The sequence below is a fragment of the Ahaetulla prasina genome, chromosome 1 (genome assembly GCF_028640845.1).
Source record: "Ahaetulla prasina isolate Xishuangbanna chromosome 1, ASM2864084v1, whole genome shotgun sequence".
Classification (NCBI taxonomy): Eukaryota; Metazoa; Chordata; class Lepidosauria; order Squamata; family Colubridae; genus Ahaetulla; species Ahaetulla prasina.
Window position 1 is genome coordinate 250,900,400 of NC_080539.1, and position 22,794 is coordinate 250,923,193.

At 39.4% G+C, this 22,794-nt stretch overlaps 1 protein-coding gene across 1 annotated transcript in view; it reads left to right on the forward strand.

Annotated features, from left to right (window-relative positions):
- Positions 1-22,138, forward strand: part of CNTNAP5 (contactin associated protein family member 5) — a 472,018-nt gene extending 449,880 nt beyond the window's left edge. Inside the window, exons 22-24 of the mRNA XM_058195711.1 lie at positions 7,354-7,572; positions 16,894-16,965; positions 18,781-22,138. Of these exons, the coding sequence (XP_058051694.1) occupies positions 7,354-7,572; positions 16,894-16,965; positions 18,781-18,977 (488 nt within the window). The 3' untranslated portion in view covers positions 18,978-22,138. The remainder of the gene's footprint in view (positions 1-7,353; positions 7,573-16,893; positions 16,966-18,780) is intronic.
- Positions 22,139-22,794: the final 656 nt, after the last annotated feature.

The window sequence follows — 22,794 nt, forward strand, 5'->3', positions numbered from 1 at the left end:
ATATTTAGAGTTAATTTGAATGTGGAAAATGAGTTATGCTATAAAGTTTTCATTATGTATGTATGTATGTATGTATGTATGTATGTATGTATGTATGTATGTACCATGTTTTACCAAAAATAAGAGCCTGTTTTATAAGTTTTTGAACCCTGAAATAAGCGCTTGGCCTTATTGCCATGTGCTCAAAAGCCCGATTGGGCTTAATATCAGGGGATGTCTTATTTTGGGGAGAACTGTGTGTGTGTGTAGGTAAAACTATGATTGTGATAAATATAGTCTGCCTGCCCACCCTGGAAGAGATATTCTAAGTCACACACAGATACTCAGATGTGCAGGATATGTTTGAAATATGTGGACTGACTAGGGAAAGCACAGGCTTATCACTATTCTCCATAGTCCCTCATAGGCTTTCATGAATCTGGGGGAAATCTGAATAAATGAGGCAGGATAACTTTTGTTTCAAAAAATGAGTGTTTCTGAAGAAATGGGGAAAATGTCAACAGAATTTATACTATTATTGGTTTTCTGTGTTGGGCTAAAATTCTTATTGTCTCAAGTTCTTATTTCTCTGTACAAGTTAAGGAACAGTATGTAAAAATCATCCAATACGAATTATAGGCCACATTGAAGAATGTTTTCTAATCTTTAACACTTTGATGGTTCTCCAGCATCTTCCCAGAGATTCCTGTAAAGAGCAATCAAATTCTAGCAAATAAGTGCAAACCTATGGTCATTCCAGAGCACTCTGGGGTTTTTTTAGGATGTTGTTTTGTTTTGTGACTGAATTTGTATTTGTCTGAACATCATGTAAGCAGGATACCAATTTATCTTTTTCAATGTTGAATGTAACCATTTCAGTAACATTTAAATGGGGAGGGGGTTCCTTTAATGAAGATTTTTGTCTCTTAATACATTTTTCCAAAGGAAAAAGGATCTGTATCTCCTAGCTTTTATGCTTCTATACCACAGAGCCCAGACACAGCACTGTTTTGTTTTGTTTTGTTTTTTGTATTTTTATCTTTTAGTCAAGTGAAAGGCAAATTGGACATGAGAATTGTATCTTGCATACATGCTAAAGTTAGGTGAGGTCAGTTTTTTTTGAAAGATAGATGGTGGCAGCAGGAGCTACCAAACCATTAAGCTCAAGCAGCAGATGGAATTGGGATTATTTTTTTTAAAAAAAATATTTATTTGAATAATAAATATGGCTTCTCCTCTCACAGCCGTGACTCTGGGCAGAATACAAAAATTAAAACTCAATAATTAAGCAACCAACGGTACCCTGGGTAAATGACACCTTCCCATCATAAAAATCACATCAATAACAGGACACACCTAAGCTCCTGGTCCAAAGGTCAATAAGGATCGCTGAAGGAATACAGTTCCACAAGGCTGCCATTGAGAACACGAGTCCAGTCTGATGACATTGGCTGGTACTGGCTACTCAGGAAGTGACACGAGGCTGGCTCCAGAGGATTATCAATGCTTCTTTGTTGGAGGGAGTTTTCCCCGCCGCCTTGAAAGAGGCGGTGGTGAGACCCCTCCTTAAGAAGCCTTCTCTGGACCCAGCTATTTTAAGTAACTATCGTCCGATCTCCAATCTTCGCTTTGTTGCGAAGGTTGTAGAGAGTGCTGTGGCTCGACAGCTACCCCAGTACCTGGATGAAGATGTCTATCTGGACCCGTTCCAGTCCGGCTTCCGACCCGGATACAGCACAGAGACGGCTTTGGTCGCATTGGTGGACGATCTCTGGAGGGCCAGGGACAGGGGTTATTCCTCTGCTCTGGTCCTGTTAGACCTCTCAGCGGCTTTTGATACCATCGACCATGGTATCCTGCTGCGCCGGTTGGAGGGATTGGGAGTGGGAGGCACCGTATATCGGTGGTTCTCCTCCTATCTCTCTGACCGGATATGAGCAGTGTTGACGGGGGCAGAGGTGGGCGCGAGGGGCCTCACTTGTGGGGTCCCGCGAGGGTCGATCCTCTCGCCCTGCTGTTCAACATCTATGAAACCGCTGGGTGAGATCATCAGTGGCTTTGGGGTGAGATACCAGCAGTGCGCTGGCGACACCCAGCTGTACTTTTCCACCCGGGCCACCCCAATGAAGCTGTTGAAGTGCTGTCCCGGTGTTTGGAGGCCGTCTGGTCTGGATGGGGAGAAACAGGCTCAAGCTTAATCCTCCAAGGCGGAGTGGCTGTGGATGCCGGCATCCCGATTCAGCCAGCTGCAACGCGGCTGGCTGTTGGGGGCAGTTATTGGCCCCAAAGGATAGGGTGCGCAACTTGGGTGTCCTCCTGGATGACCGGCTGTCGTTTGAAGATCATTTGTGGCCGTCTCAGGAGGCCTTCCACCAGGTTCGCCTGGTTCGGCAGTTCGCCCTTCCTTGATCGGGATTCCTTATGCACGGTCACTCATCGCTCGTTACCTCTCGCTTGGATTATTGTAATGCTCTCTACATGGGGCTCCCTTGAAGTGCGTCCGGAGGCTTCAGTTAGTCAGAGCGCGGCGCGGGTGATAGAGGAGCTGCGCAGCTCCCATGTAACACCTCTCCTGCGCAGGCTGCACTGGCTACCTGTGGCCTCGGGTGCACAGTGTTAGTCACGACCTTTAAGGCGCTCCATGGCTTAGGACCTGGGTACTTACGGGACCGCCTACTGCTACCACATGCCTCCCACCGACCCGTGCGCTCTCACAGAGGGACTCCTCAGGGTGCCATCCGCCAAACAATGTCGGCTGGTGGCCCCAGGGAGAGGCCTTCTCTGTGGGGCCCCACACTCTGGAGCAGAACTCCCCGGGCTTGCCAGATATCTGACCTTCGGACATTCCGTCGCGAACTGAAAACATATCTTTTATTCGCGGGGCTGGCTTGAATGAAATTTTAAACTTAAATTTTAGCAATTTTAATGGGGTTATTGGTTTTCTGTGTCGGGCTAAAATTCTTATTGTCTCAAGTTCTTATTTCTCTGTACAAGTTAAGGAACAGTATGTAAAAATCATCCAATACGAATTATAGGCCACATTGAAGAATGCTTTCTAATCTTTAACACTTTGATGTTTCTCCAGCATCTTCCCAGAGATTCCTGTAAAGAGCAATCAAATTCTAGCAAATAAGTGCAATCCTATGGTCATTCCAGAGCACTCTGGGTTTTTTTTTAGGATGTTGTTTTGTTTTGTGACTGAATTTGTATTTGTCTGAACATCATGTAAGCAGGATACCAATTTATCTTTTTCAATGTTGAATGTAACCATTTCAGTAACATTTAAATGGGGAGGGGGTTCCTTTAATGAAGATTTTTGTCTCTTAATACATTTTTCCAAAGGAAAAAGGATATGTATCTCCTAGCTTTTATGCTTCTATACCACAGAGCCCAGACACAGCACTGTTTTGTTTTGTTTTGTTTTTTGTATTTTTATCTTTTAGTCAAGTGAAAGGCAAATTGGACATGAGAATCGTATCTTGCATACATGCTAAAGTTAGGTGAGGTCAGGTTTTTTTGAAAGATAGATGGTGGCAGCAGGAGCTACCAAACCATTAAGCTCAAGCAGCAGATGGAATTGGGATTATTTTTTTAAAAAAAAATATTTATTTGAATAATAAATATGGCTTCTCCTCTCACAGCCGTGACTCTGGGCAGGATACAAAAATTAAAACTCAATAATTAAGCAACCAACGGTGCCCTGGGTAAATGACACCTTCCCATCATAAAAATCACATCAATAACAGGACACACCTAAGCTCCTGGTCCAAAGGTCAATAAGGATCGCTGAAGGAATACAGTTCCACAAGGCTGCCATTGAGAATACGAGTCCAGTCTGATGACATTGTTTAATATAGGAAACTTGCCCTTGGAACAGACTAAATCTTGTATGTCTAGCAGAAGCAGTGGGCTAAAGGTGGTCCCATAAATAACCTGGCTCTATGTCATATGAAGACCCAGACAGCTTCTCCACCTTCTTCTGCACCTCTGCCTCCAGGCTTCCACCTTGCACACCTCAGCAAGTGGTGGAATAAATGGACATTATATTATTATTATTATTATTATTATTATTTATTTGATTTTTATACCGCCCTTCTCCCGAAGGACTCAGGGCGGTGTACAGGCAGAATAAAACGAACAATACAAAATACAATTAAAATGGAATTTAAAAAACTTATTTAAATTTGCCTGAAAATTTAAAAATTTACCATACACTAAAAACCCCATTTAAAATTAATAAAATTTAACCTTTAAAATTCAATTTAAGCCAGCCCCGTGCAGATAAAAAGGTGTGTCTTCAGTTCGCGGCGGAAAGTCCGAAGGTCAGGTATGCAGCAGATGGAATTGGGATTATTTTTTAAAAAATATTTATTTGAATAATAAATATGGCTTCTCCTCTCACAGCCGTGACTCTGGGCAGGATACAAAAATTAAAACTCAATAATTAAGCAACCAACGGTACCCTGGGTAAATGACACCTTCCCATCATAAAAATCACATCAATAACAGGACACACCTAAGCTCCTGGTCCAAAGGTCAATAAGGATCGCTGAAGGAATACAGTTCCACAAGCCTGCCATTGAGCTGAGTCCAGTCTGATGACATTGTTTAATATAGGAAACTTGCCCTTGGAACAGACTAAATCTTGTATGTCTAGCAGAAGCAGTGGGCTAAAGGTGGTCCCATAAATAACCTGGCTCTATGTCATATGAAGACCCAGACAGCTTCTCCACCTTCTTCTGCACCTCTGCCTCCAGGCTTCCACCTTGCACACCTCAGCAAGTGGTGGAATAAATGGACATAAGATGGCAGCTTGCAATCAATACATTTATTTAAAGTGTCTTTTTTAATTAATTCATTTATTTCAATTTATAAGCTTCTAAACTCCAATGTTTTTATGTTTTCTGCATGGGGCACAGGCACAGATACATAACTTGAGCAGGTAGACAGACAATTATTTTTCTAGAACATTCCCTCCCCTTAATTTTTTTTTCGACAGAGAAATATAGATTTGCACAAAGAAAAGTTACTTTTATTTCTAGCTTCTGGGTCAACTGGATAGCTAGAGATAGGAACAGCTCTCCTATCTGCTGTCGAAGAATGAAAAGATTTCTCTGCTGGCAAGGCAGGCACTACGATCAAAATTTATTTTAAGGTGTGTACATCAAATGCAATCAAACTTTTAGTTCCATCTGTAAGCATACATAGAAGCCAATATAGCTGAGCTGACAAAGTGTTTCCATCAAAATATATGAGAAACTTCAACCGCGTTAATCCGATTGTTGAGGGGAAAAAATATTTTTCTCATAAATTCTTTTATATAACCTTTATAATATTCTTCCTGTAAAAGAGTCATTTTAGCCAGCTGCCTTTATTATGCAAAATCTTCTCTGCTCATAGAGGGGCCCCAATTCTTTTTCTGTAAAACACAAAAAACATGGCCTGAAAAGTAAGCAAGCTAGCTTCATGGTTCATTTCTAGACAGGAATATGAAGGCTATGGTAGATATCACGTTTGTTTCAGATAAAGTTGTCAGGGTCACTAGCAAGATATAAAAGGGTATCTGATAAAATTGTCCTTGTGTGAACTTCACATATGTGATAATGATGACTTCGAAACACCCCTGAGCAGACTGGCAATCTGAACATGTGATTAATTCTCTGCATAGTGCCATAACCCTGGCCATGACTAATGATGCAAGCAAGAAGGAAAGAGAGTCCATAGGTTATAAATAGAGAAGTCATTTTCCATGTTCTTAACACTCCATCTGATGTAGGAGGTAGTTTTGACCTTTGGGCCAAGGAAGCATATAGGACAGTTCTCCCTGGTTGTTTTTACAGCATTTCAAATAAATCCTACAATATAATGCAGGTGTGTGTGGGGGAGAGAGAGAGAGAGAGAGAAAGGGAGAGACAATTACACATTACAACATATTAGCTTAATAAGTAGCACAACATAAAGTCGATACTTAGGCACTTGAAAGTGCCATATTTTTTTTTGTCTGTATCCCAGTGTATTCTTTATGGGCTTCCAGCATTTCAGTCCCCAACAATGATGTAGCTTGATTTCCAAAGCACAACAAAGTCAGTTCTTATTGTTTATGGATAATAAGAATTGGATACAAATATTGAATGCTTTTCTAATTCATGATCCTCACTTCCTACAACTAGGTATAATAAAAAAAATACCAATTTTATTATACCTACACTTGACATCTAGGAGGTGAGACCTTTCCCTCTTCGTTAGTGGTATTATTTTGCAGCACCATGATTCTAGAGCTGCTAAACTTGAATTATATAAACCACAGGAAACCACAGGATATGACCCACAGGAAACTTATTATTAAAAACCCAAATTGTGAAATAAATGATCAGTAGCTTTAGAGTGATAATTGTACTGCCTTGCCAAAGGTTTATAAAACTGCGGAACAACAGATTCATTTTGAAAATTGTGCAGTGTGTTTTGAGTTTTGCTGCTTGATTTATAAACCATATTGTATTTTCCAATGATTTTTATAGAAATGTCAGTTTCCTTCCTCTTTTCTTTATATCTCAAGCTGCTCAGACAGGCATGATTGCTGAACAGGAGCATATCCATGAATGACTCAGATGGCAACAGCATTTATACTTGTATCTTGCTTCACAATGCTTTACAGCCCTCTCTAAGTGGTTTTAGAGAGTCAGCATATTATTGCCCCCAACAATTTGGATCCTTACTTTACCAACCTCAGAAGGATGGAAGGCTGAGTCAACCTTGAGGCGGTCAGAATCAAACTCTTGGCAGTTGGCAGAATTAGCCTGAAATACTGCATTGTAGCCACTGCACCAACACGTGATGTTAAAGTCATAAATTTTGCAAAGGGCAAAATTATCATAATCATGTCTTCAGTTCAAAGTCAAGAAACACCAAGGAAAACTTAATATCTAGAATTCATGATACTTCTTCCTCTTCTAAGTGTTCCCCCCTCAACACATTACACCAAATATGTCTCAATAGCAATGTTTTAAAACATATTATTTGTATTATGTGCAGATTATCTCTGTTATGTTTGTAGCACCTCAAACCTACTAAGCAAATCATTTTACAGACTTGGACTAAGCAAGTTCCCTAAACCTTAGACCTAAATTTAGCTTTCTTTCTGTTGGAATTCATTAAAATGACTCTTGGATCATACAGGTAGGTGGGAACAAATAGGCAAATAATAATATAGCAAGTTTCCAACCATGGATTAAAGATTGCATTACATGAATTTGTCAAAAATAATTAAATGAATACTGTAGTTAAATAAGTGGAAATTAATGTCAGCTGTCCTTTAATGTCCATATGGAATTGCAGTATAAATGAAGAAGCTCCTATTTGCTTTGTGTTTGACAGATAGTCAGGGCCTGGATCTGGAAATCTCCAAGGCAAACTCCTTTGGATTCATTGGATGCATGTCATCTGTGCAGTATAACCATATTGCTCCATTGAAAGCTGCCTTAAGACATCCCAACTTAGCACCAGTGACAGTCCTGGGTTCGTTGTCTGAATCAAACTGCAGGTCATTGGTTGAAGTAGATGCAAATACAGCAACCTCAATTTACTCTTCTTCAGGTATGTTCAGCACATTTTACAGGTAACTAGTTTAGTAATGTTTCTTATTGGTTGCTTAGATTAAGTAGTAGATGATGGAAATACGGTACATATATAAATGGAATATAAATAAGATGCTGAGCTTGTCGATCGAAATATTGACAGTTCAGCGGTTCGAATCCCTAGTGCCGTGTAATGGGGTGAGCTTCTGTTACTTGTCCCAGCTTTTGCCAACCTAGTTGAAAGCACGTAAAAAATGCAAGTAGAAAAATAGGGACCGCCTTTGGTGGGAAGGTAACAGCATTCAGTGTGCCTTTGGCATTTAGTCATGCTGGCCACATGACCACGAAGACATCTTCAGACAGCACTGGCTCTTCGGCTTTAAAATGGAGATGAGCACCGCCCCCTAGAGTCAGGAATGACTAGCACATAGGTGCAAGGGGAACCTTTACCTTTATAAATGGAACATGTTTTTATTTATATAGATTTATAAGTTGTATTCAAGAGCTTCTAGGCAATATGCAAATAAGATACAGTATGGTATCTTAATTACGTTGACGACATCATCCCTAACCACCTCCCTCTTTCTACAAATAGAGGAGAGATGATCTGGTATCCTATTTTCTATATTTGCGATGCGATGTAAAAAATAAAAGTAAAGAAGGGATAAGCAATTAGCCATGCTGATTACCCACAGCATTGTTTCCAATGTGTCTGGAAAGTTCTGTGCTTCTTGTTATATGTATATTGGAAATCTAGACTGTTGGTACTATGTAAACAGTCCTTTTAGCTCTTGTGTATTGTTCACCTTTCTCTGCCTTTGTCCTATTTTTGGCAATTAATCATTTTGAACTCTGTTGATATTTAACTAAATGATATCAAGCTGTATTTTTGCTAGCTGACCCGAGTGCTGGACACAATTGCTGTGATCTGGATAGAGGGACTGATAGAGGCACTGTGCTGTATGCAAAGTAAACTGGATATTACTTATAGTAGTTTTTACAATGTATACAATACAATAACCACACAAAATAACAACATTAATAATATGCCGTACCAACATATTTCCTACAATAATATTATCATTGGCCTTGTTCTTATTTGTAGGGTTTTTTTTAATCTTATTTGTACCATAGTTCTCTCTTTGCTAATATAAGCAGGCCATGGAATCTATACTTTTGACTCAGTCAGGCTACATGAATAGAGTTTAAACATCAGAGGTTGACATTGCACAAAGGATATTTTCTTAGTAACATTGTAGTTATTTAAAATCAGGTTTATTTGTTTTGTTTTGTTTTCAAAAATCAGCTTGCCAGAGAATGAATGGTGTTCCATGGAAGTATAGAAAAGGGGGAGTTAATAAGTAAGGGTTTGGTTTGCTTATAACCGTGATCCCCAACTTTTCCAGCTTTGTAGACCAGTGGGGAGAGCGGTGAGCAGTGGGCAAGTACACACATATGTAGTTCCATTTGCACAGGCTTGCGCAAGTGGAGTTGCACATGCACGTGCTCCAGAGGTAGGTTTAAACAGATACTGACCAGTTTTGGAGAACCGGTAGTGGAAATTTTGAGTAGTTCGGAGAACCGGTAAATACCATCTCTGACTGGCCCCACCCCCATCTATTCTCTGCCTCCCAAGTCCCAGCTGATCGGGAGGAAATGGGGATTTTGCAGTAACCTTCCCCTGGAGTGGGGTGGGAATGGAGATTTTACAGTATTCTTCCCCACTAAGTCATGCCATGCCCACCAAGCCACACCCACAGAACTGGTAGTAAAAAAAATTGAAACCCACCACTGATGTGTTCCTGCTGCTTCCAGGACCTAGTTCTGAACAGGTCGCAGTCTGGTACTGAGTCAAGGCCCAGGGGTTGAAGACCCTTGGCCTATAAGAAACTGATCCCTACAAACCTGTCTCGGGTCTGTATCTCATCATCTGAGGGGTTCTGACTAGTTCTTTAGAAAGAGAGATTTTTAATATTTTTTAAAAATAATCACTTAGTATAATGAATTTGTTGCTTGAACTTTATCACCTCAGATAATCAAGAAATGCGTAGGCTGGCAGAAGTTGTTGTTTTATGTTTGTCTCTTATCTTCTCTGGGTTTAAGGAGAGACACATTATACTCTGATGATGATCCAAGCAGTTCATTTCCCACTTGTGATAATTAAATGCTCCCTTGGGCATCTTAAGTGTTTTGTATGTTGGAAAGGAGAGCACGTTGTAAAGCTAGGGTTAGTATTACCATAAGTTGGAAGTGCACATACATACACATACAGTACATAAACACATACCCATGTGGCTTTCAGATCATTGTTCCCTAAAGGATATTGATTTCCCAGGCATGGAGTAGTGTTGCTGTGGCAGTCTATCATAGTTTTGTCTTTTTATGGGTTTGGCTGTTTTTGTTCACATTGTCTCACCTTGTTTTATGTTTTGAACATATTTTATTTTATTTATTTTTATTTTAAACTGTTCTGAGTCTTCTGGAGTGAAAGTGAGATGCCATAATACATTAAAATGAAATATAATTTAGTATAAAGATAAAGGTAAAGGTTCCCCTCGCATCTATGTGCTAGTCGTTCCTGACTCTAGGGGGCGGTGCTCATCTCTGTTTCAAAGTCAAGGAGCCAGTGCTGTCTGAAGACGTCTCCGTGGTCGTGTGGCCGGCATGACTCAATGCCAAAGGCGCATGGAATGCTGTTATCTTCCCACCAAAGGTGGTCCCTATTTTTCTACTTGCATTTTTACATGCTTTCGAATTGCTAGGTTGGCAGAAGCTGGGACAAGTAACAGGAGCTTACCCCGTTATGCGGCACTAAGGATTCAAACCACTGAACTGTCGACCTTTTGGTCGACAAGCTGAGTATCTTAGCCACTGAGCCACCACATCCCTTTTATAGTTTAGTATAAATTATACTAAAATTCATTTTCATATAAAAGAATAATATGTTCATGTCTCATTCAAAAATGCATTCTATATTATAAAACCTACTTCAGCTTAAAGAAGAATATATATATATATATGTGTGTGTGTGTGTGTTTTCTGAGGTTTTCGCGGGTGTTTGTATGTAGATCTTTGGTTATTCGGGTTTTCTCCCACGTAAAATTGGAAGTGTCTTGGTGACGTTTCGACGAAGACTCATTCGTCATCTTCAGGCTTCAGCTCCCAGAAGCACGAAGCTGAAGCCTGAAGATGACGAATGAGACTTCGTCGAAACGTCGCCAAGACACTTCCAATTTTACGCGGGAGAAAACCCGAATAACCAAAGATCTACATATATATATATACATGTATATATGTATGTATGTATGTATATATATATATCCCAACGAACTCTTGTTGCTTCCAATAAACTGGAAGGGTATGTCCTGAAATGATTTTGTTTTTTCTTTCCTACTTAATTACAATTCAGCATTATTGCCTTGTCTCTTTTGTTCCAAAACTGTTCGGATCTCTTCCAAATCACCATTTCATTCCATTCATTATGTCTGAGATATTATGAAGAAAACACTAAAATCTGTTAACAAAAAAGAGAAACAAATTATTATAAGCTTCTGGACTGGTGTTGAATGAGTTCCAGTTTACATGTGCTTTCTCTCTCTCTTTTGTAGTCACTAGATTGCCTTGTCATAGCTGTTACTCAACAGTGAAAGCAATTCTTACTAATGCAGATTGGTAGCACCTTAAGTGGTTTTTCTGGGGATGTGTAAAAAGATGTGTATGCTCTTTCTCCATGCGAATCCATTCTTATTTGTTAATGCTCTAGAATAGATGCGAGCAACTATTATCAACTGAGGGACTGTGAAATTTTTAATAACCTGACAGGATAAACAAGCAAACCTAAAAATAGACTATCTTGACTATATTTTGTTTTATCTCTGCCTTTCTTTCTTTCTCTCTCTCTGTCTGCTCTCTTTCTCTCTCTCTCTCTCTCTCTCTCTCTCTCTCTCTCTCTGTGTGTGTGTGTGTGTGTGTGTGTGTGTGAGAGAGAGAGAGAGAGAATTATATCAAATATGTTATTTGAAAGCAATTAATTCTCAATATTTTGTGTCAATTTCCTAGCTAACATTCTTAGCTAACATTAATATGTATTAATTGGGCAAATGCTATTTGTTGCCAAATGTGTATTTAGCTAAGGTATTTCCTTCTGAATGAACATTATTAAAAGTCTGGCAAATAAGGCCTATGGTCACTGGATTTGAAAAGCATCATTTTCTCCTGAGGCTCAGCATCTTAATTTTCATTCTGGGCAAGTTGCAATGAAACTGATAGACTCTCCCTAGAAAAGACTGAGGCAGATGCTAATCCACAAAAAAGTTACAGTCATGGTTGAGAAGCTTTCCAGATCAATAGAGGCACCATGTGGAAAAATGCCAAAGATTGTGGAGAATCAGCAAAAATTGGATGGTTCAGCTTGAACTTTCTGACTGTCCCAAGCCACCTTTTGGATGCTCTGATTACATTTGGAGATATATTGAAATGCATTATCATCATTATTTCTGTGTAATTCACTTGACTAATATGAGACAAGTTCCAGAGTGAAGCACCAAAGATACATGTATAGAAAAGTTAGGGTTTGTATTCATTTCTATGCAAAAAACAACCAGGTTTTTTTGTTGTTTGCTTGTTTTTTTGAGGGGGTGGGAATGGAGTGGGGAATCGCTGCAGTGGAAAATATGCACTGGTCAACATGTCTCCATCTCCTGATTCTGCAGAGTGCAGAAGAGACTCAAAGTGGAATTTACTGTCAATGGGTTTTCATCTATCAATCTGAAATAAATTCTATTTACTACTTATGCCCCTGGGTAAAAAGATGCTCAGTCTCTTCATGCATACATCTCATTGCAAGATACATAGTTTGCCTTCCATTTCTAATGTTATTTCCTCACTTTTTAAAAAGAACTATTTTCCAATAAAATATATAAACGTTAAATTCACCTCTACATTAAAAAATAATAATTAAAACTAATCAGAAGGTGACAGTTCTTAATTCTAATATTGTTTTATTAATTTAAGAATATATATATAATCAGAGGCCTCAGGCTTTTGGGTGGGTCCCAAGAACCTTACAAGAATTGCCATCAGCTGTAGTTTCCTATGTGATGGAAAAGTAAGGGGGAGGGAGAACAAACAACTAAAATGTTATTTTATTTAAATTTATCTATAAACATATCAACTCTATTGTTTTATTTAGTTTTAAATAAAATTAAATTTCAGGTTTTATGCAAGCCTGATGCAACAGTATCCAATGGTGCATTGGCTTGTTCAGATCAAAGATCCTAACTTACATACTATTAAGTGAACATGGTTTAGTTAAAACAAGTTTGGCTGTTCTTGTGACATACTGGTTGACATGTGTTCAAACCATCCTTACTGATAGGAAGGAATAATAAATGAGTAATAGGTATAACTGAGGGATGCGGTGGCTTAGTGGGTAAGACGCTGAGCTTGTTGATCGAAAAGTCGGCAGTTCAGCAGTTTGAATTCCTAGTGCCGCGTAACGGGATGAACTCCTGTTATTTGTCCCAGCTTCTGCCAACCTAGCAGTTCGAAAGCACGTAAAAAATGAAAGTAGAAAAATAGGGACCACCTTTGGTGGGAAGCTAACAGTGTTCCGTGCGCCTTTGGCATTGAGTCATACTGGCCACATGACCACGGAGACATCTTCTGACAGTGCTGGCTCTTCGGCTTTGAAACAGAGATGAGCATCGCCCCCTAGAGTTGGGAACGACTAGCATGTATGTGTGAGGGGAACCTTTACCTTTACCTTTAATAGGTATAACTAAGGCTGATATTCGACCTCACAAATTCTATAACTTACTAAAAAATGTGAACACGTTGATTGATCAAAGTCATGATAGGCAGGAAGTGTCAATATCCATCAGGCCAGCTGGAGATCATCAGCTTATAGAAAATTATAACTTGATATACAGCAGAGGTGGGCTTCAGCAGGTTTTGACCATTTCTGGAGAACCAGTAGCGGAAATTTTGAGTAGTTCGGAGAACCGGTAGTAAAAATTTTGACTGGCCCCACCCCCCATCTATTCTCTGCCTCCCAAGTCCCAGCTGACCGGGAGGAAATGGAGATTTTACAGTATCCTTCCCCTGCCATGCCCACCAAGCCACGCCCACCAAGTTATGCCGCGTCCACCAAGCCATGCCCACAGACCCAGTAGTAAAAAAAAATTGAAACCCACCACTGATATACAGTATAAGACAGGTAATTGATAAAAGACCACAAAAGGAAGGAAGGATGGCCGGAATGAAGGAGGGAGGGAGAGAGAGAGAGAAAGAGAGAAAGAGAGAGGGATATACTTGCATTATTTCTTTATTGTTTAATAAATGGATGGATATGTTTATAGATATCTGAAGGCTGTACTCACAATCATTTATATCTTCCACATATCCCAATTGGAATAGTTCAAAGCACTCCATATGGGGCTGCCCCGAAGAGTATTCAGAAGCCTCAGCTGGTGGAAAATGCAGAAGTACAGGCAGTTGTGGGTGCCTGTTGTTTAGCAGTTGGGACACCTCAGTTCTGTGAGCTGCATTGGTTGCCAGTAGGCTTCCAGATGCAATTCAAAGTGCTTCTAATTACTTGTAAAGCCCTTCAGGGTCAGACTAGTTACAGGACTGTTTCTTCCTAGTTGTTTCTACCCATCTCACCCATTTTAGTGAGGAGTATATAGAGTATACTCCAGGTTTTGTCATCCAGGAAATATTGTTTGGCGGGGCGCAGGAAGAGAATATTTTTTTTTGCCATTGCATCCATCCCAGGGATGGGTTCTACTTATTTTTACTACCGGTTTGCATCGTGCCCATGCACACATGCTCTTCTGCGCATGCGTAGAAGAGTTTTGATGACGTTTGGGTCAGTGGGTGGAGCCTCCCACCGGTTTTACTACCGGTTCTATAGAACCGGTCCGAACCGGGGGCAACCCACCACTGATCCACCCTCTGTAATATGATCCTCCCAGAGATTGGACTCTACCTAACCCTGTGGGCATATTACAAGGCCTCAAAGAACTGGTTCTGTCCTCAATCCTGGGGTGCTGATGGTGTGGGTGAGCCTATTACTTGATGGTACTATTATGAAGAATTACTAGTTGTTATTGATTGTTGTTCTTGGCTGCTATTTATTTTATTTATACTTTTGATTGAAATAATTCAAATTCTGTTGGCTAGAATAATGTGCTTGAGATAGCCAAACATAACTTTAATAAATAAGTTAACAAATGCAATGGATACATAAACTGTTGCAACTGTATTGGTTAGGATGCCAAATTGTGGCTAAGAAACCAAATGATTTGTACTGAATCTTGGGGTGATGCAATGAGAGTATGGATCTAAAAATTGTATCACTGATCAAAGTAATTAAATAAAATTGATGATTTCAAGTTACAACTAAACAGAGAGGAACTAGAGCAAGTAGCAGATGCATTTGTGTATCTTCGAAGGATGTTTAGCAAAGGTGGCAAAATGAGATATTTTAAGATTACAAATGACAGTGAAAACATATGTTGACAATATGTTGCTATTGTAAAAAATTTATTGACTGAAGTGCAAACAGCTGCTTATAGGAATGGGCTTCTGTTCACTTTTTTATATACAAGTAACAGTTGGATGTGTCAGGAGAAGCATAAGAGTCAGTTAAATGAAATGGAAATGGGGTGTGCAAGAATCATGTGGTTCAGGGGTGAAATCCAGCAGGTTCTGACAGGTTCTGGAGAACCGCTAGTAAAAAAAATTGGATTTCACCACTGATGTGTTTAATGAGATAGGTCAAAGATACTTATCTGTCAGCCAGAAAAAAAGATCAGTACCTTAATGATATAAGCATTACCTTGGTTTTCCTTATGAATTACAGATCCATTTGGGAAGGCCGATGATAAAGAACCACTCAGCAATGCTGTCAGAAGTGATTCAGCCTTCATTGGAGGTAAGTTGATCAAATCATGTTTTCGCAGTCAAGAGCCATGGTGGCACAGTGGTTAGAATGCAGTATTGCAGACTAATTCTGATGTCTGCCAGCAGTTTGATTCTGATTGGTTCAAGATTGACTCCGCCTTCCATCCTTCCGAGGTTAGTAAAATGAGGACCCAGATTGTTGAGGGCAATTTGCTGACTCTGTAAACTGCTTAGAGCAGTGGTCACCAACTGGTGGTCCATGGACCACTGGTGGTCCATGAGAAAATTTTGGTGCAAACATTATTTGCATTTCTTATATTGCACTAAATACTATTTATCTTTTTAAAAAATTCATATTAGTGGTCCGCGGGATTTAAAATTATGAATTTAGTGGTCCCTGAGGTCTGAAAGGTTGGTGACCCATGGATTAAAGAGGGCTGTAAAGCACTATGAAGTGGTATATAAGTCTATGTGCTATTGCTATTCCAATGTAGCTTGCAGGATTGGGTCATATGCCTTAGTGATTCTTCAACACTCATTTTCTTTTAGTGGGTAAAAGCTAAACTGCTAAAAGAACTTTTTCTTACCTTTCTCAATATTTCTTATTTGAAATTGTATTTAGGCAGAGTAGAGGAAGAATAATATTTGTGAGTTTTTATAGGGATTTTTTTCCTTTGGTTTGTTTCTATTTTAATTCTGCTGGAAGCTATGGAATATGCAATTACATGTGCTAGTCCCAGTGATTTCTTTATCCATCCACAATTTATCTTTAGAAGCACCAGAAACATGAGCATGGAAAAGCAAAACACTACTGGCAGGATCTGTCCTTTTTATCTTAGCTTGCTTTTCCTGAGATGGATTGGAACTCAGAACCATTAAGAAGAACTGATTGTAACTAATCGCCAGCTAATGTAGTTGCCTTGTAATGGTATCTATTGCTACTGTGTCCAGAGTCTTAGAAAATGTTTTAGTTCAGTTTTGTGTTCTACAGCATAGATCCAAAAAGCATTTTGAAAGATGAGCAGTTTATTTGGGTCACTCATCTTCTTGTTTCATTGCACAATTCAGTGAAGTATTTTCAAACTTTATGACCCATTGGACTTCACAATTAGGTAACATGAATTAGAGTACCAAAGAGAAAGTAATTGAATTAGTACTATATCCATTAAAGGTTGACCATCCCAATCCAATTGAATGAATATCCAGTTTCAGCTAGATTGACTTGAGACCATGAATGTTTTAAATCCCTTCAATAGTAATTATGATAATTGAGAGTTCTTATCAATGCATAACTTCTATTTGTAGGCAGATTGGTGTTTAGATGTCACGGTAACTTGGTAACAAAGTATATTCATTTAGGCTTCCTTTGGAAGGAGGCAATTGGCTATTCCCAACATGATATAAGCATTACCTTGGTTTTCCTTATGAATTACAGATCCATTTGGGAAGGCCGATGATAAAGAACCACTCAGCAATGCTGTCAGAAGTGATTCAGCCTTCATTGGAGGTAAGTTGATCAAATCATGTTTTCGCAGTCAAGAGCCATGGTGGCACAGTGGTTAGAATGCAGTATTGCAGACTAATTCTGATGTCTGCCAGCAGTTTGATTCTGATTGGTTCAAGATTGACTCCGCCTTCCATCCTTCCGAGGTTAGTAAAATGAGGACCCAGATTGTTGAGGGCAATTTGCTGACTCTGTAAACTGCTTAGAGCAGTGGTCACCAACTGGTGGTCCATGGACCACTGGTGGTCCATGAGAAAATTTTGGTGCAAACATTATTTGCATTTCTTATATTGCACTAAATACTATTTATCTTTTTAAAAAAATCATATTAGTGGTCCGCGGGATTTAAAATTATGAATTTAGTGGTCCCTGAGGTCTGAAAGGTTGGTGACCCATGGATTAGAGAGGGCTGTAAAGCACTATGAAGTGGTATATAAGTCTATGTGCTATTGCTATTCCAATGTAGCTTGCAGGATTGGGTCATATGCCTTAGTGATTCTTCAACACTCATTTTCTTTTAGTGGGTAAAAGCTAAACTGCTAAAAGAACTTTTTCTTACCTTTCTCAATATTTCTTATTTGAAATTGTATTTAGGCAGAGTAGAGGAAGAATAATATTTGTGAGTTTTTATAGGGATTTTTTTCCTTTGGTTTGTTTCTATTTTAATTCTGCTGGAAGCTATGGAATATGCAATTACATGTGCTAGTCCCAGTGATTTCTTTATCCATCCACAATTTATCTTTAGAAGCACCAGAAACATGAGCATGGAAAAGCAAAACACTACTGGCAGGATCTGTCCTTTTTATCTTAGCTTGCTTTTCCTGAGATGGATTGGAACTCAGAACCATTAAGAAGAACTGATTGTAACTAATCGCCAGCTAATGTAGTTGCCTTGTAATGGTATCTATTGCTACTGTGTCCAGAGTCTTAGAAAATGTTTTAGTTCAGTTTTGTGTTCTACAGCATAGATCCAAAAAGCATTTTGAAAGATGAGCAGTTTATTTGGGTCACTCATCTTCTTGTTTCATTGCACAATTCAGTGAAGTATTTTCAAACTTTATGACCCATTGGACTTCACAATTAGGTAACATGAATTAGAGTACCAAAGAGAAAGTAATTGAATTAGTACTATATCCATTAAAGGTTGACCATCCCAATCCAATTGAATGAATATCCAGTTTCAGCTAGATTGACTTGAGACCATGAATGTTTTAAATCCCTTCAATAGTAATTATGATAATTGAGAGTTCTTATCAATGCATAACTTCTATTTGTAGGCAGATTGGTGTTTAGATGTCACGGTAACTTGGTAACAAAGTATATTCATTTAGGCTTCCTTTGGAAGGAGGCAATTGGCTATTCCCAACATCATATGAGCAGATTTCCACCATGGACCTCCTTTCCTTCCTCCTGCATGAGTACCACCCTTACCTACAGACATCTCACCATCTACTGTAGACCTCAACATCTCAAAAGCATATTTAGGAGCAGTATGAGGGACTGCAGAATAGCTTGCCATTTTCCTAACCAAAAGATACAAATGAAATAGCAGTGAAATCTTGCATAAAAATAATCTGTGCATGAACAATGTTTGCTGAAGTAATTTAACATGAAATATAGTGCGGCCAGGTTTGGCTGGTTCTCTCTTGATCAGGAAGAAGTTGAGGTTAAGTATAACAAACTTGTATGATTATAGACAAAATTCACTTGAGCAGCAACAGTGAACTTCACAACAAAACAAAATCTATTCTGCTGAATAGGCCACATACCTCACTCTGAACTTCTCCTTATGTTTACATTTTGTCTTGTGCACCTCAGGTGTTATTGCAGTTGTGATCTTCATCATCTTTTGCATTGTGGCCATTATGAGCAGAGTCCTCTATCGGCACAAACAGACTCATCGGAACAGCCAGACGAAAGAAAAAGAGTATCCAGAACACCTTGACCGTTCTTTTAAGACTGAAGTTGACTTACAGAACCCAGTGAGCGAATGCAAACGAGAATACTTTATCTAAAAGACTTCCTCACTCCTTGTTACACTTTGGCATTTCCATGATGATGATGATGATGGTAGTGATGGTGGTGATGGTGTTTTTAATCCATCTGTTACTTTGGAATTTCCCCACTCTTTGGAAAGAACTAATAGACACAGAAGAAATAGGCAGAACTGTACTGTTCTCCATCCAAGGTCACCATAGATAACACCTAACTGCTCAAGCAACCGTGTATTCTAACTAAGTTCATCATTACATGCATGGTTGACTATTTAGTTTCTGGATTTCTGAGATGTTGCTTTCTGGACCATTTCATGTTGGACCTGAGTGATATATACTAGAGGTAAAGTGTGCAAGCTAATTATGTAGCATTACAGCTATTGCAACAATGTAGTGTGAAAGAATAAGATCAAATTATCTCGCTAAAAATGTATTTAAGATGAGCCAAATCCTTTGTCCTGCAAATAGGCATAATTCTGTATCGTGTCTGTGGTGCTCTGCTGAATTTGCAAACTAAGGATCTGGAACAGCCTTTTTTCATTCATATTCCTTTTGATCACTTCTTTTCCTTCAAAACTGAAACATTTGTCCAACACAAGGTCAGAGTTTGCAAGACCATATTACTTTCTGAATGGGCAGGCTGGAGAGAACTGAGACCACTGGGATAAATCTGTCAAGTGTTTGCCCTCCTTGCATAACCCCTTTACATTCTGGGTCAATTTGGTTCAAGAATCACCTGGCACTCAAGGTGGACTTGTGTGACTATGAGAAATAAGCTTGGTTTTATAAGAGGCATCACTCAATCACTCATGTCCTCCAGGATAGAAGAGTTTACAAGCCTGCAGTAGAGTTGGCCTAAAGATGGGGAAGAGCAGAAACAGTTCCATTGGGCTTGAGCACCAACAATGCCTCTGGCATTCCAAAATAATTTGTAAACGCTCTTCATCTGAGGGCCACCCGGTTCTTGTCCTTTGAAGGGACGCTGTGTGGCTGGGTCAGAGGACCCCTGTGAGGAGGGCCAAAGAGGCGGGAGATGTGTCATGTGCTCAGGGTTTCAGCAAATCCAGAGAGGCTGAAGCCTGCCCAATGAATGCTTAACCTCTGCTTTGGCCTCTGAGCATCCCCTTTCCCATTGGTTTCTTGGGGAATGGCACTTTCCTCCTCATTGGGCCATTCTGCTCTCCCTCTTGGGCAAAATCTTCCAAAGGACCTAAGGACCAAAAGGGGCTAAAGCAGTGCTCCTCTGTACCACCTTCAAAGTAGGTGTGAGTCAGGAGTTATGCAACCTGCAGGCCCTTCATGAAGCCACATTTAAATAGGGTCTAAGGGACTTCAGGGACACAGAAGGCTAGCCCCTCTGTCATTTGTAGCTAAAATTGCTCCCCCCCCCCCACATCCCCAAAACACACATGTAAATGTTTACTTTTTTTTTCTTTCCCTATTAATTTTGATCTGGAAGTTTTTGATTTGAAAATTGTCCTCCCTCCCTCTCTTTTATTTTTAATGTAGCATCTAGAATGGAGAGAATTTTTCAAATAAGGTGTTCAGTCTAGGGAAACAGTTCTGCCACATTTCTGATGATGGTTATAGTTGAGTAAAATCAACATTTTTTTCAGAAGTGGTACTTCCTATGATAGAAGCAACCAAAAAATTGGGAGTGAGGGAGCTTTGCGACATTTGCATAGGTACCAACCTGGCAGTTTTTCCATTTCAACAGATTAATGGGAATGATCAGAGAGAGAGAAAAAGAGAGAGAAAGAGGGAGAGGGAGAGAGAATCCCCATATTATGTTGTAGCAGTGTTTTGATTAAGTCAATGTAATTTTGCTGTAATGAATGTTGACATTACTTGCAGCAATGATTGTGGTAGGGATTCTGGCTTGTGCAGGCTATGCATTTCCTGTCCCAATTTAAAGCCTTTGTTATAATGTTTCTATTATAAACCACCTATTGAAAAAGAAAAAAAAGCATGCACACACACAGACACATCCATTAAAATTTTCCAACAACCTTCTCCACTTTTATGGAAGAAAACATGGCCCTTTGGAAAAGAGGATCCCTTCTTCCTCCACTCCCCCCACCCCACACATTATAGGGAAAAGACTATTCAATCAAAAGTCCATCTCATAAAGTTAAATGCAATCAATAATTTTTACTGGATCATGAAGCAATAGCCGAGGCAAAGGCATTAGCTCCCTCAATTCACAGGCACTTTAGCAGCTTCTTAGGTATTAGGACATTGTGTAATTTCTCACATGAATAAATGGCTTGGTGATGTTGCTGAGAAATGACACTTGAACTTAATTTGCATGCAAAACATTAAAGGTGGTGGCACCAAGCACTAGATATATAAATATAAACAAAAACCCCACAGTTCAAATGCCAAGGCTTCCCCCTGCAAATGTGCTATGAAAACAACGTGAATTTTCTAAAGAACACATTTTTATCAAAACCATCCTATCTCTTTTTAATAACATGTAACTTAATTTCCAAGATGAGATCCACACATTTTTAAATCGCTAAGGTTGAGAAATACTGTTCTAGATCAGTATCTAGATTCATTTTTTGGTTCATATTTATATCCATTTCATTTTGAATATTCTATCAAGGACTGACTGACTGCCTGACTGACTTATTGATTGATTGATTGACTTTATTTAAAGTTTTAGGCCTCCCATCTCCCGTACAAGATGACTCTGGCTGGTTTATGCTCCCTGATGCCAGAGTTTTGCTATTCTTTTTCAGCCAAGAATCATCTTTGGCCTGAGAATGAATTGATCCAGGACAAATATTGCCTTATACACTGTAAGCCGCCCTGAGTCTTCGGAGAAGGGCGGGGTATAAATGTAAACAAAAAAAAAACTTCAGTTTAATTATACTATCAGTTTTGAGTGAGACTGTTAGTACAATTATTTTCAGTATATTTAATTGTTTTTGCTGATATATTAGAAATTACAGTTGGACTCTAAATTTGGAGGATTTGAGGAATCTCGCTTGGAGACTCTGGAAAGCCACATCAACCTTGGATTTTCAGATTGTACATCCCCAATGTAAGATGAGAATGCAATCAGACTTTGTGTGCTGCATTGTGTGTGTCTGTGTGCTGATGTGTCTATTTCGCCAAAGAAATACATGTTTATTCCTAATATCCCATATAGTCCTCTGTTCCTCTCATCTGTGAAATACTTGCATCATTATATTACAGGACTTTATACAAAAATATCAAGTTTTGTTTCATTTAGTTCTGTTGTTTTTTTTCTCTTTGTTTGCTTCCCACCCCCACCCAAGACAGATTATGAAGCAGAAATTATGCTTTCAGGTCAAGTTTGTGTGTTTGTTTGTTTGTCTGTCTGTCTGCTTGATTGTTTGTTTGTTTGTTTGATTGATTGATTGATTGATTGATTTCTATACCTGCCCATCTCAGCAAACAACTCTGGGCATATAATTGATAATAATTCTTTCCCCAAAGTACATAAATTCTGTAATATAGTGGACTGTAGTGATAAGAATAGCAAAAATGTTATAGATGATTCTTTGGCCATTCTCAGTCATTCTTGCTCATCAACATTTACAGTTCCCTGAGTTCTGTTAGGTGATTCTTTCATTGGGCTCATTAAATTTAAGAAATGAAAGCAGCCAGGGAGGGTGCAATACAATGGGAAAATATGTGATAGAAGGGAAAATAAAAGGGAAAAAGTGTCTTCAGTTACCTCCCCAGTGGTGGGCTGCTCCCAGTTCACCCCGGTTCAGGTGAACCAGTAGTGGCGGTGGCGGAAGGCTCCACCCACCCGCCCAGACAGCACGCCCATGCGCTACCGATAGCAAATCAGTAGCGATGG